Below are 19,388 nucleotides of genomic sequence, written 5' to 3' on the forward strand. Positions count from 1 at the left end.
ACACTAGTCTCTAGAGTTTGCAACGAATGATGTAAAAAAAACAAAAAAAATTCAGTGAGCAGCAGTACCTTGTTAATAAGAGAGGTCAGTGGAGAAGGGCCAGACTGGTCAAAGCTGACAGGCAGGCAGATAACGCAAATAACCACAACAGTGGTATGCAGAAAAGCATCTCTGAACACACAATGTTCAGTGGATAGTCTACAGCAGCGGAACACCAATAAGGCTAAAAGATAAGCCTAATAAATACCTAATAAAGTGCTCATTATCCTTACCCTTTTCTGTAGTGCTGCTCCAAAATGCAACCTGACGGTCTGCTTAGTCAGTTATTTTGTAAAATAGTGGAGAAAACTCACCATGGGGAAAAGAATATCTCAAAAAAGTCGTACTCGTACACACTAGCACGAAAAACTTCCTGGCTCCTTAAAACTGTCAAATCCACACTATCAGGGGTTACAAAAAGTTTTACAGAAGTTTGAAATACGTTTTCAAAATCCATAAGTGGTTTTAGCAAAAGCATAATATGTACACAAGACACATACACACAGACACAAAGATATGTGCACATATGTATACACAGGAATATATACAGGCACACGCACAGGCACATACCTTACTGTGTAGGGATGTGTATAGACACTGCACTCTTGGTATGGTCTCAGGTAACACGACAGGACTGGTATAAGGCAGAAGTAGCCTGACCTTATCACACTCCACCCAGGAATTCTCTCTCTCACAAACACACACACTCACACTCACACACACACACACACACTGCACTCTGCTTCTATTAAAATATTGTCAGTGAGAAGTAGGTCATTTACCCACCCAGTTTAAGTGGAGAAAGCATGCATGCTCAGCCATCACGATACGTTTTTATAACGTTGCTCTGCCACTGTGCTGATGTCGTAAGATCACTGAAATGTCAGGGCAATGCTGTGAGAGCATTGCACCACATTGAAACACTACATGCAGATGTTGGCCTGACAAATAAGTGGATCCCTTTAGTGTCCGCCCTCTTTATTGTTAAATCTTTTATTTTTTTGTAGGGAGGGAGCAGAAGCACTGAAGCAAAAAGGGTGGGGACAAGGAGAGCGATGAGTCATGCTTCTGTGTGCTCTCCGGCTCACCATGTAAAAACCGCAGGGCCACCTCTGTCTTCGGGCCCATGAAAACAATAGCTTACTTCATCTAAACACGTGGAGCAGTGTTAACTCTGCATTTGGCACAAAGTAGGCTTCTCCTCTGAAAATTTTATCACAATCAAGTATTTCTCACAATCCTTTGGCTAATCTGATTTCTGTAGCTGGACTGGTTGAATTTGGGAATATAACATGAATATAGCATGTTCGGGGGGGTGCTACAAAAAGACTGCATGGGGTCGTGGCCTGTAAATAATGGCCCGTCCATGATGGAGGAAATGGCTGCTGACCACACCTTCAGTTATGACCAGATAAGTGAGAAAGTATAGGCGTGGATGAATTCATGGTTCACGTGGGGAGAAAGCACAAGTGTGACAGGTGATGTGTGGAAATATGTGTGAGTATATTTTGTGGCTGAGAGATTTGGAACACAAGGCCTCTGACTGGCACACAGGCTTCTCAGACCAGCATATTTTCAGTAGTGCGTAAAACATTACATTGGTTATGAATCTGGCCAACACCACTGCTGACAGATATGAAGTACATCACAACACACATTCAAAATTTTAATTATAAAAAGAAACAATCAAGTGCATAGAGAGTGAAAAGAGCATTATGATTCAAAATGATTTAAAGGGGAATTAGATAAATTTGTAGGGGCATAGAATTATTTGTGAATGTTTCCAGGAACACCTGAATGGGAAATAGGAAGTGAAACCCAGGAAAGGGTTCAGGTAAACAAGCCCCCTTTTTCTAATTTTTGATATCAGCTCGAAAGAGCTTCAGGTGCCCTTAGGTACCACATGTTGCTTTCAAATGCAGTAAAATGCAGTCCTCACCGATCATGGGTCTACTTAAAGAAGAGTTCTCAGGCTGACAGATAAAGTTTTATACATGGAGAGAAAACCATGTTCACATGAACCATCTCAGTCTCAGGGCGTGTGGCTTGAACCCACAGCAAGGAGACAGCCCACCTAAGCCGTAATGTGCCATGGCTTTAGACTGAGGAGGACAGGTGCCAGTTATTTAAAGCACAGCTCATTCTGAGGAAAAGATCCAATAGCACTAAATATATTTCTCACTGCTGAACAGGAGCCCGGAGCTTATATCAGATATATTAAATAGATTTAATGGTGGGGGAACAGTCACCCACTGTGTGCCTATACAACCCATGAAGGCCCACTGTTCACTGTTCCCATTACCTATTCCCGCAGCAGTGCTTTGCGAATGGCACCTTTACAGGACATCACCCGCCCACTCAAAATGCTGTAGCAGTGGGCATGTGTCTTCCTAGCTTTTACATAGACAGTGTAGTGTAGGGGGCCTGTCTATGTCATAGACAAACTTCTGAGGGTGTTACATTAACTGAATGTAATGTAAGACAAAGAATTTATTTGTAAGCAGTTTCAGACTTCCTGTTAACACCATTGATTGAATTATGGGTGTCTCTGTGGCACAATGGTCAACAGAAGGGGCTTGAGAAGGATGGGGCTTTTATTTCAACATGGGAAACTACAAATGTTCTATCCTTTTAGCCTCTAAATGCCTATTATTAATAGACAATACTTAAATAGTAAGTGCTGTCCAATTTGCTTTTTATAATGGCTTGCTGTCAATGAAGTAAATAAATCTGGACAACCGACAGTGGTGAGTGGGCACAACTCACTGCTCACACCTGTGGACAGCTGACATATGGCACCAACAAGTGAACACAGAACCAGTTTGACTGGAAAAGACAGCAGTAATAGGAGCTTCTTGTGAGCAACAACACAGAGCATGAGAGTGCTAAAATAAGCCCAAACAGCAGTGCATCACAGCAAATGCTACCCCAGTGCTTGGTCAGGATAAATCAATTCCATTCCTATGTTTCTCTGCCACTAGCACCCAACTCACTGATCTCAGGTCAGCCTAGTTCAGAGCATGTTGTGGCTGTCTACCAGACAAAGGCTGGTCAGCTCAATACCTACCTGTGTTTATTAACTGACAAGATGCATTTCATCAACTAGCCTAGACTATAGAAAGTACACCACTCTCTGTGCTCAAAATGTGGAGACTTAGTCTGGCATAATCAGGGAAAAGATTTTAGCTGCCACAAGGATACAAGTGAAAACAGGTGCAAAGGCACCTGCTGTAAATATATACTGATGTATATAAGTTCACAACAGGATTTCAGGGTGGCAGTGAGTTGCATTAAAGAATGTTGTCATTAATGAACTGGATTCATAATCTGAAGGTTGCATGTTCAGTTCTCAGGCTACTGTAGTTCACCTCAGTGACATGCAGTATGTGACCCATCAAGCTGGAGGAAACTTCCAGCCATGTATATAGATAATGCATACACTACATTGCCCAAGGGTGCTTAAACAGATATAAAATGTAAATTTTATGCTTAAATCTATGCTCCTTTCTACAATCCAATAGTACTCTGGAAGTCTTTTGGTCAGGGTTTAGAAACTGCTTTTCTTAAAGTGCTAAATGATCTACTCCTCACTTCTGACAATGGCTGTATCTCCTTATTTGTGCTTCAAGTGCACCCTTACTATCAATCATCTTATTCTCAGGGACTGACTTGAAAATATTGTTGGCCTGAGTGGACAGGCCCTCTCCTGGTTCAGGTCCTATCTATCGCTCTAGAGTAAGATATGGAATACCACAAGAATCTGTGCTCTTCTCCTTATGTACAGTGCCCTCCGTAATCTTTGGGACAAAGACCCATAATGTATTTATTTGCCTCTGTACTCCACAATTTGAGATTTGTAATAAAATGAATCAAATGTGGTTAAAGTGCACATTGTCAGATTTTGTTAAAGGCCATTTTTTTAACATTTTGGTTTCACCATATAGAAATTGCAGCAGTGTTTATACATAGTACCCCCATTGCACCATAATGTTTGGGACACAGCAATGTTATGTAAATGAAAGTAATTTAGTACAGCCTCAAACCACTGTGCTGCTGGCAGATATGCAGTTGATACAAAAATAATTGTTTCTCCTGAATATTTTTTTCCATTGACTTCAACAGGAAACTATTCTTTTTCAAATCTACTGCATATCTGGTGCGGCAGGGATGGTGCAGTGGGTAGCACTGCTGCCTCACAGCAAGGAGGTCCTGGGTTCGAATCCCCGTCGGCCGAGGCCTCTCTGTGCGGAGTTTGCATGTTCTCCCTGTGTCTGCGTGGGTTTCCTCCGGGTACTCCGGTTTCCTCCCACAGTCCAAAGACATGCAGGTTAGGCTGATTGGAGAGTCTAAATTGCCCGTAGGTATGAGTGTATGAGTGTGTGAGTGAATGGTGTGTGTGCCCTGCGATAGACTGGCGATCTGTCCAGGGTGTATTCCTGCCTTTCGCGCAATGTATGCTGGGACAGGCTCCAGCCCCCCTGCGAGCCTGATCAGGATAAGCGGGTTCAGATAATGGATGGATGCATATCTGGCAGCAACCCTTGGTGACTTGAAGTCATTTAGCTAACAAATATGTTCCATACTGTATCTGTCATGATCTGTGTTTTGTGAGTTTATTTCATTGTTTATGATCCTTTATTTTTTTGTAATTCATTATTTTTCATATTTATGTTTCATGGTATGTATGTCTTAGTTTGCCTGTGATTGTCTGCCTCACCATGTGCTCTTGTTTTTCCTTGTCCTGACCCCGCCCTCACCTACCTCTGTCTGCCACTCCCCTCAGTTAATTTACATAATCATTGCCCTGATTGGTTCCCCCTGTTCCTCGTTGTCTCCTGCCCATTATTAGCCTCCCTCTGTTATTTAAGTTCTTCCCTTCTGTTCAGTCTTTGTCAGATTGTACCAGTATCTGCCCGTAAGGCTGGTGAGAAACGCTGTCAAACTTTTGCTCTGCTTACCTTTGTGCTGTTCTGTTTGTAGAATATTTTTGTTCCACATTCCCTGGAACTTCTGAGCTTTGGATTTTTGTGTTTTTCTAGTTCTGATTTTTGGAGAATATTTTTGTTCCACGTTTCCTGTAACTTCTGAGCTTTGGATTTTTTGTGTTTTACTTTTTTCCCTGTGGTCGGCTGTCGTGCATTGTCCACTTTTGAGGACTTAATAAACTCTGTTTTTGCGCTCCATTTCTGGTCTGCATTTGGATCCTTTACCGGCATTCCCATAACAGTATCAGCATAATTTACAGCTGAATTTAGTCCCACCCAATAGACATCCATTCAAAAGCGAACAGTTTTAGTATTGCTTGTAGGACAGTCTGAGAATAATATTCTGATGATATTGATAGGTCACAGACATCAGGAAGTCTGGCATGCAAAGGATATGCAACAAAATGCTTATGATATTTCATTAACATAACATTGCTGTGTCCCAAACATTATGGTGCCTTGCCATGGGGGAACTATGTATAAACACTGTTGTAACTTATACATGGTGATGCCAAAATTAATTTTATGAAACTTTGACAATGTGCACTTGAGCAGGTGATTGTTTTTATTACAAACACAAATTGGGGAGTACATAAGCAAATAAATAAATGATGGGTCTTTGTCCCAAATGTTATGGAGTGCACTTGGCAACATCATCTGTAATCATGGCATAAACTTCCACTGTTATGCAGATGATATCTGGCTGTACATAACAGCCAAATCCTCCATTGTGAAACTATCAAACATGGAAGCCTGCCTCAAAGACATCAAGGAATGGATTGCCCAAAATCTTCTCCGTCTTAACTCTGGTAAGACAGAAATATTGGTTGTTGGCCCAAAGTCCATGAGAAACAAAATGTCTGACATTACATTACACCTTGGTGGCGTCTCTGTGGCTTCGATTGCAGTCATCAAAAACCTTGATGTCACTTTTGATCCTGAGCTCTCTTTTGAAACGCATATAAAAAACACTTCTGGGATTGCTTTCTTTCACTTGACCAATATAGCCAAAATTAGTACAAATGTTTCAGTACATGATACTGAAAAGTTAGTCCACGCTTCCATCCAGATTGGATTATTGTAATGATCTGAGACCGGTGCTATTCTGGTTTCTTCCTCTTAGTCAAGGAGATTTTCCTTGCCATTGTTGCCCTAGGCTTGCTAGTCTTTGAATTGGATTTAATGACATCTTTCATTTTGGATTAACTTGATAAAAAGACAAACTGAAATCCTGGGTTTTTACCCCAAAGAAAGACAGCAGGGTAAGAGTGACGCCTCTTTGTATATGATGCTTGAGAGAGTGTTTTTGGACACCTGGATGGCCCAGTGTCAGAGCCTTCTTCCTGCAAATGCATCAGTGCAGTAGGGGCCAGGATGTTAAAGCAGACTGCCCAGACCAGACAGCCCAAGGGATCTTCTAGCAATGAGCCCCTCCCCTCCCATGCCAAGCTATTTTTAATTCCTCTCTGAGACACTCCAGGGCAGAGCAAGGGAAAGGGACACAGCCTAGAGGGACACAAGACACCCTGTCACCAATCGATTGCAAGATGGCCACACTCTCAGTCCAGACACAGCCTGCATGGATGTCATTTGAAACAAACACATTTAGGAGATCAACAATATAAGCAGTTCTATCGATTCCCAAGAATACTGTCATAAACTGTATCTGTGATTGTAGCAGTACACAACCATTTAAGCACTGGAAGGTCTGAATACCAGCTTCACTTAAGATGGGCATACACTACACCATTTTAGCAGTTCCAGACAAATTGTCATGATCAGACTGAAATTCTGGGATCATTAGAGAAATCAGCATGAGGGCAGGCACATGACTGGAGGACCAAAGATAAATAAGAGGATGAACCGATAATAGCCATTCTGACCTCCCAACCAGTCAATGACTGATAATTTTTTGAGGTGTCAGAAATGTCGGCTGCACACATTTGCTGCGGTTCAAATCCTGGTGTAGAGAGTGAAAGTGTTATGGTTCTGGTATTACATTTCATATAATACACATCACCAGGTGTATGTAGCCAGGTGTAAGTCTGTACTTCCTATTTTCCAACCAATTTGATCCCATTTTGTTCTGCCCGGCTTCCCTCATTGCAATGGAGGAGCAGCTAAAAACAAAGGAGGCTAGGGCAAATATGTGGCTTGTTCTAACAAAACAGGTTTCATTAAGACCAAAACATGTTTAGTTTTATGCATCACTAGAGAGCTAGCTTTGTTAGTGAACTATTCAATTCAATAATGCTTTGTTTTCATGACTATGATGTTTTATAAGTAGGGTGACTAGATGCAAACCAAATGAGGGACAAATAGTAAGATTCTGCGGGACAATGCGGGACAGATTGATAATGTTGATTCTTTATAGATTACCAATGCAAAAATGTAAAGACATTTACAGAATAATGCATATTGGGCTTAGACACACATATTGCCTGCAGTTACACCCTTGCCCATGAGTCAGCACACACAGTATAATATGCTCAAATAACTATATAAATATAAATTAAATTGCTAATGATACAGGCATGACCAATGCCAAATAATAAGTGTGCTCTTTATTGATACATAATTTAGATCAGTGTGCAATAAAAATAATAGCATGCAATATAATTATAAATGAACAGCCAGCAGTTGGAATTAACAGAATTAATCACAGCCTTTTAATCCTAACCTAATTAGGCATAAAATAAAATAATCTTGCAAATCTTGCATGTCAAAATTAAATAACTATGTGACAACATGAATTGGATAGTTATGAGGATTTCAAAATGAAATACAAAAATAAATCAGCTTTTGTACAACCACATAATATTTTCTTTGCAAAATGACAGTAGCTTGCTACCACAATCAATGATATTGGCACAACTCCTATTGATCCTATTGATACCCAACTGCACAGAGATTTTGTGGCAATAATTTGAGCACATTTTGTTGTAAGGATTAAATATTTGCACAGAAAGGTAGCCAAATAAAAGATGAGGGAACTATGCCTGTAATCGGGAAACTAGTAATGCTAGGTTGTTGGGCTGCTACTGAGCATTCCTAGGTTCCCCATCTTTTATTTGGCTACCTTTCTGTACAAATGTTTTATCCTTAATTTGGCAAACAAATTAGGTCGAACTTTCCTCCTAGAGGAAAGAGGAATAAGGCGTTTCTTGTACTGAGAAAACTTATCGGAAAGGACAGCACTATCTGAAACCTACTAACATGGCAGAGTACAGTGATGAAATGAACTGGAAAATAAAGTTGCCCCCACTGCCGATTGGAGCAGATGTCTCACGACACTTCAGCTGCACCATTGAAAAATAGCATGGGGAATGTCATGGAGCCCGCAATATGTTGAGTAGACATACATATTCACATAGATTATAGTTTTGGGCACGCCCACACTCATACATTATTTGTATATATTATCGACGCTACATTTAGAGAAGCCTTTTGTCTTAACGACTTTGTCAATTTATACTCAATTTACATAGACAATAGTAGGCAAGTAAACAGTTTCGGTCTATGACTAACACCAGTATAAATCATGTGATATTTATAAATCATAGACTTCCAAGTTTCTACCGGAAATCAATCACAGGTTTCCACCAGAGTCAGTCCCTGGTCCCTTGAAGTTTCTGTTATTGATAAAGATAAGGCAATTTCAACCTTATCCATCATATGACAATGTGCTATCCCCCAGTATTAATTTCATTAACAAAAACTATCAAGATAAAATGTTCATCGATAACATTTTTTCTATGACGAAAACAAAAGAACTAATTTAACTTAGACGAAATGTGTTTAGATTTTCGTTAACAAATAAATGCTGAACTTAAATTTTGCTGACAGATGACTGGACAAACGGTGTGAGTGCCGCTGCACAAGCCGCAAATGAAGTCACTGAACTGGTATAATATGACACAGTTTCAGAATGAAGCTAAAATATTTTTTTTACTCTCATAATAAACAACGCAAAAATCGTCATGTGCTTTGCACCATCAATTGCTACACATGCACACGACATCATGAGAGCGGCCCTTTGACACTGAGGGCTCGTTCCAATCGCTTGTTTTTCTCCCCTATTTTCCTTTCCTTGTTCCTGACCTTGAAATCGAATGAGGTCCGTCATCTTTAAGGACATTCCAACCCCTGAAATGTTCCTTCTTGGAGCTAGAAGTAGAAGTGAAGTTAGGAACTCTCAGGCTGTGTCCCATTATTCACAAAATGCATAATCCTTCTCTCCACTACCACTGTCCTCCTCTCCGTGCCCTGGAAACCGAAGTTTGTGGACTCCCTCCCTCCACTGTCCTATTATCGAAATAGATGAACAAAGCGGCTTCAACTCCACCCTTCTCCACTCCTCCGGTGGAGTATGCAACGGTGTACGTTTTAGTGGAAGTCTTTTCACATTTCTGGGTGACCTCATCATACTCACGCCCACATAAACTCAACACACAACATCTGACAATATCTAGATCCAGGAAGCGGAGATTACATTATTGGCATTTGGCTCACGCTTTTTGAGATGGCAGGAAAGTAGAATTCCCCCAATTATGCAAAACATTTAGCCAAATTTGTGTGTCATTATTATCGCGCATAGCAACCTACCCGGAATGCGATATGTCCGCTTTTCTGCCTCATATCCTACAAACAAATTTGGCTATTTAAAATGAGGAAGTAAACATAAACATAAATGTTTCTGAATTTGCATATGTGAGATGCAACTGACAATAGCCTAACATAAGCTGCTACATTAGACTGCCTTTGGAGTCTGTTATTGATGTTGTCAGTCTGAGGCCCAGAGTTGTGCCAATGACAGTCAAATATTCTTTAAAATAAACTGTGTTGAACATCATTAAGAACTAAGAGAGCACTAGTGCATGATTGGGATCATTGCCTTGCTGTGGGATGAAGCACCGTTTGAGTTTGGAGGCATTTGAGCAGATAAGATGCTTCTTTACACTTCTGCAGTTACTTCATCAAAGGGAACTGTCTGCATTTTAAACTCACATTTTATTATTTAATCTCAAATCCAATGCGCTGCACTACAGAGGCAAAAGGACAGAAACTGTCCAAATACATGCAGACTGCACTGTAAGTAACAAAAGCGATGGTGTGATGGAATAATGATGAATCTAGCGGATGGTTTAGAGGATGGTTGGTATTTAATATTAAAATTTTATGAAGATTGTTAGTTTTTGTTTACTAAATCGACGTACATTTTTGTGGACTAAAACTGGACTATGACTGAAAAATGACTAAAACAACATTTTATTTCGTTTAAAGACTATGACTAAAACTAATTCAAAATTTATGGTCAAAATTAACGCTGCTATGCCCAGTCTGTCACACACAATCACTGTGCATTCAGATTGTAGAGGTTATCTCCTGATCACAAAAAAAAAACTTTTGTCATGTTGAGATGAAAAGATAAATATACCATGATTCGAAGAAAACAACTTTTGTTATGTCAAGACCACAAGAAATGGATTTGTGATTTCAAGACCAAAATATTTTTTTTCACAGCCTAAAAACAGGTTCAGATCTTTTTCTATGGAGGGCAGCTTGTTGCTTGGATATTGGCATTTGCTGAGTATAGCACAATCAATTTTTCTTATCTCAGTGTACCAAATCAACTTGTGTTACCTTGGATACCACAAGGAGAGATTTGGGCGATGGCACAGTAGGATCCTATCAGTCAGTCTGACCACCCACACCACCTCAGCAAGATTTTCAGTTAATAAAATTGACGTTTTATTAACAGTGGCTTTTTGACAGTCGCTTAGGGTATGCCTGGCCTTATCAGCTGTCAGGCCTGATTGCACATGTGGTGGCATCTTTGGTGGAAACTGGATTAATGTATGCACAAAGACTGATCAAAAGCAGCAAAATCCACTTAACCAGCTCACGTTCAGTAACCACATGAGGGACAAGCAGGTAACAGGTCATGAATCTCCTAGCAATTAGGGGCCTTTTGTGTATGCTCACCTCGATTAAATCTACAGTTGTCACCAGGTGTACAAAAGACCAGCAGAGTGAGAGCAGTAAAAAAGCATAGCTGCACAGATGGCACAAGACATGCTGAGTCTGTTCATTAGCTATCTGACTTATCTCATTCAACACTGTGATTCGTTAATTTATCTTCCCAGTCCCCACTGAGAGTGAGTCAGCATCTCCTGGAAAAACTCCCATGATGCTTGGCTCCACGGTTACTCCATCACATGTTTACAACACCAAACCATGTTCAGTTGAGCAGCACATGCTTATATTGATCCAACTACACAATACCATTTTTTATGTGTAAAATCACAGTGAGAGACGGTTCAAATTTGCAACACAGATTCAGAATTCAACAGCTCAATTACACATGCCATATGACCTGTGAGATTGTATCTCTTAAACAGGACAGCATACAAATGTACAGATCCTTTACTGCTCCAGTTTAAATCTGTTACAACCCCGCACATAAATGGAGACTGGTGTCTCAGAAATCATATAGCCACCCTTTTTTAAAAAGTTGTAAGTCAGTGTTCTATAACAATTGCTTTCCCCTACCAGTATTGATCGATAGATAGTAGTAGAAGAATATTCTAATCACATAGTTGTGATGCTACAGTATAATTTAATAGAAATCCACCACAGAATGCTTTCGCCAAATGTCACATCCCCCTCAGTTCAGCAAGAAGAATCAGTTTGATTCTTTCAGTTTGAAAATCCCTTTGTCATTAACCTTCTGCTCACTTCAAAAGCCAAACATAATAGAACAGAAACACATCAAGTACGGTATGACCTGATTAACTGAACAAAATACGAACTATCCACATTCATAAAAAAAGACTATGTATAGGACTGTAAGTATAAAGGTGGCCCCTGGTCAGTGCTACTGTTGACACAAAAAACATATGACAGAGAACACTGATACTACACTGCACTGCAATAGATATGCTTGTATCACATGATAGATTTGCTTAATTGTAAAAGCACCCTCAGTAATCTAATGTCTTAACTTTCAGTACATCTACAGGTATGTGTTAAACAGAAAAGCTTAAGGCTTACACAACAGATTTTTATGACAGGCAATCCTTACATTAAATATGGGGCAAGCACAGAGAGAAACATATCCTCCTAAGATCCCACCAAGGGACATGAGTCTCTGGTCTTAATCTCAAGAACCATATATCCTATTATGCTGAAACCTACATGACATTCAATACAAATAAATAAGTAATATTTCTGAATATTATTTAGGATTTTGTTTTAACTGCAACATACTTTTGTTATCCAAGATAACTGTATTATGTCTACAATAGTTGTTTTTCTTCTGGGCCTCAGGAGGAAATAGGCAATTCAAGGTAGAGGGCGGGGATGGTCACATTATTATTAGGCTCCAGAACAATAGGCACTCTTAAAAATGAAGACAGGCTAAACAGCACAGATAATAATCTTTGTTATGTTCAAACATTATAGGAAAACTATATACTTTTATTTCAATACTATATACTTTTATTTCCTCTCATGTTTCATGGTTTTTTATTCAGTAATCTCATTAGGTGTCAAGATTGGCACTCCTAACAATCATTGTAAATAAAATCAAAATTGACAAAAACATTTCAGTCTAAAGGAACTATATTCAGTCATTTCATCACTTCCTGTTTCACCAGAGTAGAAAAAGTTGCTAACAAACATGCAAAATCCCTTTGTCATCCATCACCATGGGAAAAGCCAAAGAACTGTCAATTCAGATGGTAATTGACCATCACAATTCTGCTAATGGGTACAAGCAAATATATAAATGGTTAATTGTTTTCAACCTTCTCCTCTCTTCTGGCTCATCACTCACACCTGATGACTTTGTCTCCTTCTTTGAAAAGAAGGTTGACGCCATTCGCAATTCCTTCTCCCAACCCTCTCCCCCTGCTGACCCTCCTACCTTCCCCAACTCCCTAACCTCCTTTTCTCCCCTCTCTGACTCTGACACATTGAAACTCCTTACATCCCACCACCCGACCACCTGTCCTCTTGACCCCATCCCCTCTCCCCTTCTACAATCTATATCTAATGACATTCTCCCTTTTCTCTCCTCTCCAATCAACACCTCCCTCTCTTCCGGCACCATGCCCTCTTCCCTGAAGAGGGCCAGAGTCACTCCCCTGCTCAAAAAACCTACTCTTGACCCCTCTGCTCTGAGCAACTACCGGCCTGTCTCTCTTCTTCCCTTTCTCGCCAAGACTCTGGAACGGGCGGTCTGCTCCCAACTGTCCACTTACCTTCTTCACAACTCCAACCAGTCCGGCTTCAAGAGTGGCCACTCCACTGAGACCGCCCTGCTCGCGGTCACTGAGGCACTCCACTCTGCTAAAGCCAAATCCCTCTCCTCTGTCCTCATCTTCCTCGACCTGTCGGCCGCCTTCGATACAGTCAACCATGAGATTCTGCTCTCATCGCTGTCTGGGATGGGTGTCACAGGATCTGCACTTGCTTGGTTTTCCTTCTACCTCTCTGGTCGTTCCTACCTGGTGTCCCGCAGGGCTCAGTTCTTGGTCCTCTCCTCTTCTCGCTATACACCATGTCTCTTGGTTCTGTTATCTCTTCCCATGGCTTTTCTTATCACTCTTACGCCGATGATACCCAACTCTTTATTTCCTTCCCCCCCGATACCCAGGTCACCACACAGATCTCTGCCTGCTTGGCTGATATCTCTGCGTGGATGACTTCCCACCACCTGAAGCTTAACCTTGCCAAAACTGAGCTTCTCTACATCCTGGCTAAGTCCTCTCCGTCAATCAACCTCTCACTGACTGTTGAGGACTTTGTAGTTTCCTCCTCCTGTACGGCAAAGAATTTTGGGGTAACTCTTGACAACTGCCTCACCCTGGCTCCACAAGTATCCTCCACTGCCAGAACCTGCAGGTTCTTTCTCTACAATATACGTCGTATCCGTCATCTCTGGACGGAGAGAGCCACCCAGCTCCTAGTCCAGGTGCTTGTCATTTCCCGCCTGGATTACTGCAACTCCCTCCTAGCCGGTCTCCCAGTGTGTGTCATCAAGCCCCTCCAGCTGGTCCAGAATGCTGCAGCCCGCCTGATCACCAGTCAGCCCAGGTCGGCTCATGTCACCCCACTCCTCATTGGCCTCCACTGGCTTCCTATTGCCGCATGCATCCGATTCAAGGCCCTAGTGTTGGCATTTCAGGCTGCTAAGGGAACTGCCCCACCCTACATACAATCCTGGATCACTCCCTACTCCCCAGCTAGACCACTCCGGTCTGCCAGCTCTGGTCGCCTTATGGTTCCCTCACTATGAGCACCTGGCGGTCGAGCTGCACGTTCACGCCTGTTTTCTGTTCTGGTTCCTCAGTGGTGGAATGACTTGCCTACCGCTGTCAGGACAGCAGAATCCCTCCCCCTATTTCGGCGCAGACTAAAAACACACCTCTTCAAACTCTACCTTAGCCCTCCCTCCTGATTTCCCCCGCCCCCCTTTCTGATATCCCTATCCCTCTTGTCTAACCCCCCCCCCCCCCCCCCCCCAAAAAAAAATAAATAAAAATATGATGACTATATGTTTAAAACAGCACTTCCTATGTATTTTCCTAGTTATGGGTGTGATGCTTTGACTTCTGGAAGAACCTATGCACTTTTAAATATACCACTTAGCACTGTAAGGGAAATTTTAAAAATGTCAGACATATGGAATGGGTGCAACCTTGCCAGTAAGAAGATGCAAGTGAAGATGGTGAGGGAGGCCATAAAGAACCCAAGGACCGCAGTTTAAGAATTGCAGAAATTGGGGTCACCAAGTCTCAAAAACACCACCCCCAAACCAACAAATTCTTTGGAAGGGTGGCGTGACTAAATCCCTTACTGAGCACAATAAAGTGCCTGGAGTTTGCCTAACATTATTGGGATTATGACTGGAACTGGTACTGAAAGTTAAGTTAAAATAACATCCATGCCATCTCAGTCATCCCAGGCCTAGTTGACCTTGATTTTGGATCAAGATGACAAGAGGAATAGAGGGCTCATTACTGGGGCATAGACAGCTGCTTCAAACACAAAGACTGCTCATTTATGGGAAATCCATATTTGGAGTCAGAAGTTGTGGTTGAAAGTGTCACGTTTCAGGTCTGTCTTGCCATGTTTTATGTTTATTCATGTTGTCTTAGTCACGTAGTGTCTTATCATGTATTATGTTAGTCTAGGTTCGTCATGTTGTTTAGTTATGTTTCGTTACGATTTATTTTCTTGTCTTGTCTAGTTATGTTTCGTACGATTATATTACCTTGTTATGTTGAGTGGTTATCGTCTTAGTTTCGCTTTGTGTTATGTTTTGATTTATGTTTATTGTTACGTTAACTGGTCGTTGTTTATGCATACACTTTTACATGTCTTTCCGCAAACCTTGCGTTCCGTCTTTTCTCTCTCTCTCTTTCTGTCATTCACTCCCTAATTGTTTCCATTTGTCTATTTACTAAAACTACTAACGCTAGATCAGGATTGGGTAGAAACTAACAAACTAGTCATGTGTTCATGTTACCTTACGTTTCTCGTGCATGTCATTTACTAATTTACTAATGCTAGGGCAGGATAGGTTTATTACTAACGATTACTAATCACCTTGTTAAACTTGTCATCCATCGCACCTGTTTTCCATTTCCTTGCTACGCTCTAACTAATTGTCTACACCTGTCTACACCCGCATTTATAGCCCAGTCGCGCAACTGTTCTTCGCGAAATTGTCTGCCTCTGTTTACCATGCAACTCTTGAGCATTATTTACTGTTTTGATTACACGTTACGATCCAAGCCTGTTACCGACCATTGTTTATTGATTTCTGTTTTGTTTTTGACCATGTCCTCGCCTACCGTTTTGTACTTTTGCTTCGCTGATTGTTTCATGGTTTCGACTCCCGCTTCGCCCACGACTACGCCTCTGCCTGCCGTCCGCCTGTTCATCTGCCCCGCTGACAGCTCTCCTGCTACCGGACCTCCCTGCACGTCTACCGACTACGAGTTTGCCTCTTCCCTCGGCACCGTGCTTTTTGTTTGTTTACTATTTGTTTGGCTGGATCTACGTGTACGGACTTTGCTTGTTCTGACTACGCTCCTGGGATTCGTCCCGAATAAAGCCCTGAGGGGTCTTTATATAACTATTGTTTCTGAGTCGTGCATTTTGGGTCCAACCCCCACGCACCCGTCTCAGAAAGCACACATTTGATGATCATGATGCTCATACATACATTAGTGTGATATGTAAGAAAAAACAGAACTGCAACTCTTCCTCAAGTGACCGAGAATGTCATTCCACTGAATGGGTTCAGATCATAAGACAAAATGCAATATGAGACAGGGAACGTCAGTAAACAAAAAACGTTTAAAGTTAATTTTACTTATTTAATTAAAAGGTTATCAAACACCCAAATCGCTCCAGTTAAAAAGCAATTGCCTGCATAAACTTAATGATGTAAAGCCTCCTGAGCTAGTTCAGGCAACTCGAGAATTGCCAATTGCTTAATAACATGATACTTGCACCTTAATTGGGATGTCTATTTAACCCTCCTACGTCACCTGTGCATGCCTGCTTATTTGCTGTCATTGCTGCTGCTGTTTACTGCCTTGCCTTGCATAAAGTTTCTTGTGCTCCCACCACTTCCCCAGCATCCACCTGTAGGCTCTGCTTCTATATATTTTTTATCCAGGGGGGATTTGTAGTGGTCATTCCCTGTAATTAATTTGGCTGGCTCATAGCAACAATTTGCCTTCAAACAGGGAGTGAAAAGAGGCAGAGCCTGATGCCAAATTTTGCATTTTATTCATTATTCATCCATCCACCTCAAGGTTCGACATGTTGTTCTTTCTAAGATGCTTTTCTGCTCACCACAATTGTACAGAGTGGTTACCGTAGGCTTTTTTGTCAGCTCGAATCAGTCTGGCCATTCTCCGTTGACATCTCTCATCTCATCAAGGCATTTCCGTCCATAGAACTGCCACTCACTGGAGGCGAGTAATCTCTTGAGACTGTTGTGCGTAAAAATCCCAGCAGATCAGCAGTTACAGAAATACAGAATACAGATCATACTATGGTCGAAATCACTGAGATTAAATATTTTTCCCCATTCTGATGGTTGATGTGAACATTAATTGAAGCTCCTGACCCATATCTGCATGGTTTTATGCATTGCACATGATTGGTTGATTAAGTAATCGCATGAATAAGTAAGTGGACAGGTGTTGTCTGGATGTCTATGTATAACTGATATCAAATTATAGGGAGCATTTGGTTGCAGTCATTTCTGCTGAAGGTGGCACAATCAGTTATTAAGTATAAGGGGTTAATTACTTTTTCCACAGGGGTGATATGGGTGCTTGATCACGTAAAGGAAATAATAATTTCAAAAAAAGTGTTACTTTACTCAGGTTCCCTTTTTGTCTAAAATTTCTTAGAAATTAACGACACTATATATCATTTTCCCAGATTTCCCAAGTGAAATAAAAAAACCGTCAAAAACAAACAAAAAAAATAACAACGTATATTTTCCTGAATCAAATGACATGTTTTTAAAATGGACGTGGGATACAGGCCTTTCTTTGTCCAACGTTTTACATGATGTGTTGGCCTAGGCTGAATTTTCGATCAGTGGTGTTATGCCCAGCTTGTCTAAATTACCTCCACATTTTACCACTCATAGAATTATAATTACAAAGGCCCAAAGCTGAATGTATAGATGGTTCAACGAAACACACAAATATAAATATATTTCGACCAATCAGATCGAAAGTATCTGGTAGGTTCTCCTTTAAAACGTAATGGCTAACCAAAGGAAACGCAAAAGCGCTTTAAAAGCGCATGTATCTTGTAAGACGATATGCTACAGGCATACACATTAGATTTTCATAGAATCATTCCTCTGAATAATTCATGTATTTGGGGTGTGAGTGCAATATATGGTGAATATATAAATATGCCAGCTATCTAGCGAAGGACAGCGCCTATTACGACAGTGTAAGCATGAATAGGATTTCCATCAATTTAAATGCCAGGTTTCGTTTCTTTGTCCGAAATAAAATTGATACTGCCTGTCAAAATTTCACAAGCACATTACATTACATTACAAAGGTTATGACATTGCACAAATCAGTTCATACTGCAATTGAGATGCCCCAGAGAAATAGCTGCTGAATGGACGCGGCAACAAAAGGGTTCTGAGCTCGAGCCGACGAAAAACCAGCTATATATATATAGCTATATATATTCTGATACATTTCCACAAACAGGAAGGTTATTAAAACTGACAACAAAATATAATAACTGATAACAAACCAAAACAGAAGTGATCAAAAAAATCTGTCATACATATTAGCTGTTACCTTACCACTGCTGGAAACAAAAACCCAAATGAAAACACAGACATTTCAATGCCTGTCATAGCTGCCGTAGAGAGATGTAGGCTATGCATGTTATTGCCCGCCCTACACCCCGATTCACAGTGTCGCAAGCAGTTATGAAAATAACATCTGCTCTGGAATATGTCAGAAGCACAGTTGTGGTGCTCCGTCTTCCATAGAACTGTCAGTGCACTGCAAGTAAACGGATCGTTATGAAAAAATAGACAACATAAAACATTACTTACACCACAAGTCTAGAGATAATCCATGAGACCATTTCGGTGAGAAGGCAGATTACGCGTGCTTTCGGTAGGGAGGAGTTTCCTATTTTTCAGCATTAACAGTTAAACAAGCGGCTCTTGCGCCTGTCATTTGACAGCCCCTTCGGCGCAGGCGTCGCAATCTCATTACAGCCACCAGGGGGAGCACCAGCGCCTCGAAGAAGAAAAAGATTTCAGAGGATTCCGCGACCACTTTGTTGGTACTTTTTTATTCTTTTTTAAAAATTATTCTTTTATTCATATTCCAGTAAACAAGGGACAATATAATATATACCACATAACAATAACCATGACACAGTGCCCTTTCTGAGTTTTTCAGCATTTTTCTTTTTCATAAACTATGAGGCTTCAAAATAACTTAATAAAATAGTAAACAGGCACAGTAATACATTTTGATTTGTGAATAAAGAATTTCTCCAAGAGTAACAAAACATCAATGAAAAATTCTGCCTTCTCATTTTTTGGTAACATGCCAAAGACAATGTTATCTCTTTTATTTTTATTTTTTAGGCCTTTTTCAGCTTTATTGGACAGTATAGTATAGAGAGACAGGAAGAATGGGAGCAAGAGAGAGGGAAAGACATGCGACAAATTGTCGGGCGGTCGGATTCGAACCGCCGACGTCGCGGTCAGTGCTCTACAGGCTGCGCCACCGAGACACCCATGTTATCTCTTTTAAATAGAGCCATTGAACATATGTT

General features: G+C 40.9%; 1 protein-coding gene across 9 annotated transcripts in view; it reads right to left on the reverse strand.

Moving 5' to 3' along the window:
- Positions 1–18,788, reverse strand: part of reep1 (receptor accessory protein 1) — a 79,799-nt gene extending 61,011 nt beyond the window's left edge. For 8 of the 9 annotated variants that reach the window (XM_061250995.1, XM_061250994.1, XM_061251000.1 and 5 more), the window contains exon 1: positions 18,652–18,788. In XM_061250995.1, coding sequence (XP_061106979.1) covers positions 18,652–18,683 — 32 coding nt within the window. In that variant the 5' untranslated portion in view covers positions 18,684–18,788. Of the gene's footprint in view, positions 1–272; positions 352–18,651 lie in introns of those variants that run through there. The other variant, XM_061250996.1, reaches the window with a different exon arrangement.
- Between the last annotated feature and the right edge of the window lie 600 nt (positions 18,789–19,388).

This window comes from Conger conger, chromosome 8, assembly GCF_963514075.1.
Source record: "Conger conger chromosome 8, fConCon1.1, whole genome shotgun sequence".
Taxonomy (NCBI): Eukaryota; Metazoa; Chordata; class Actinopteri; order Anguilliformes; family Congridae; genus Conger; species Conger conger.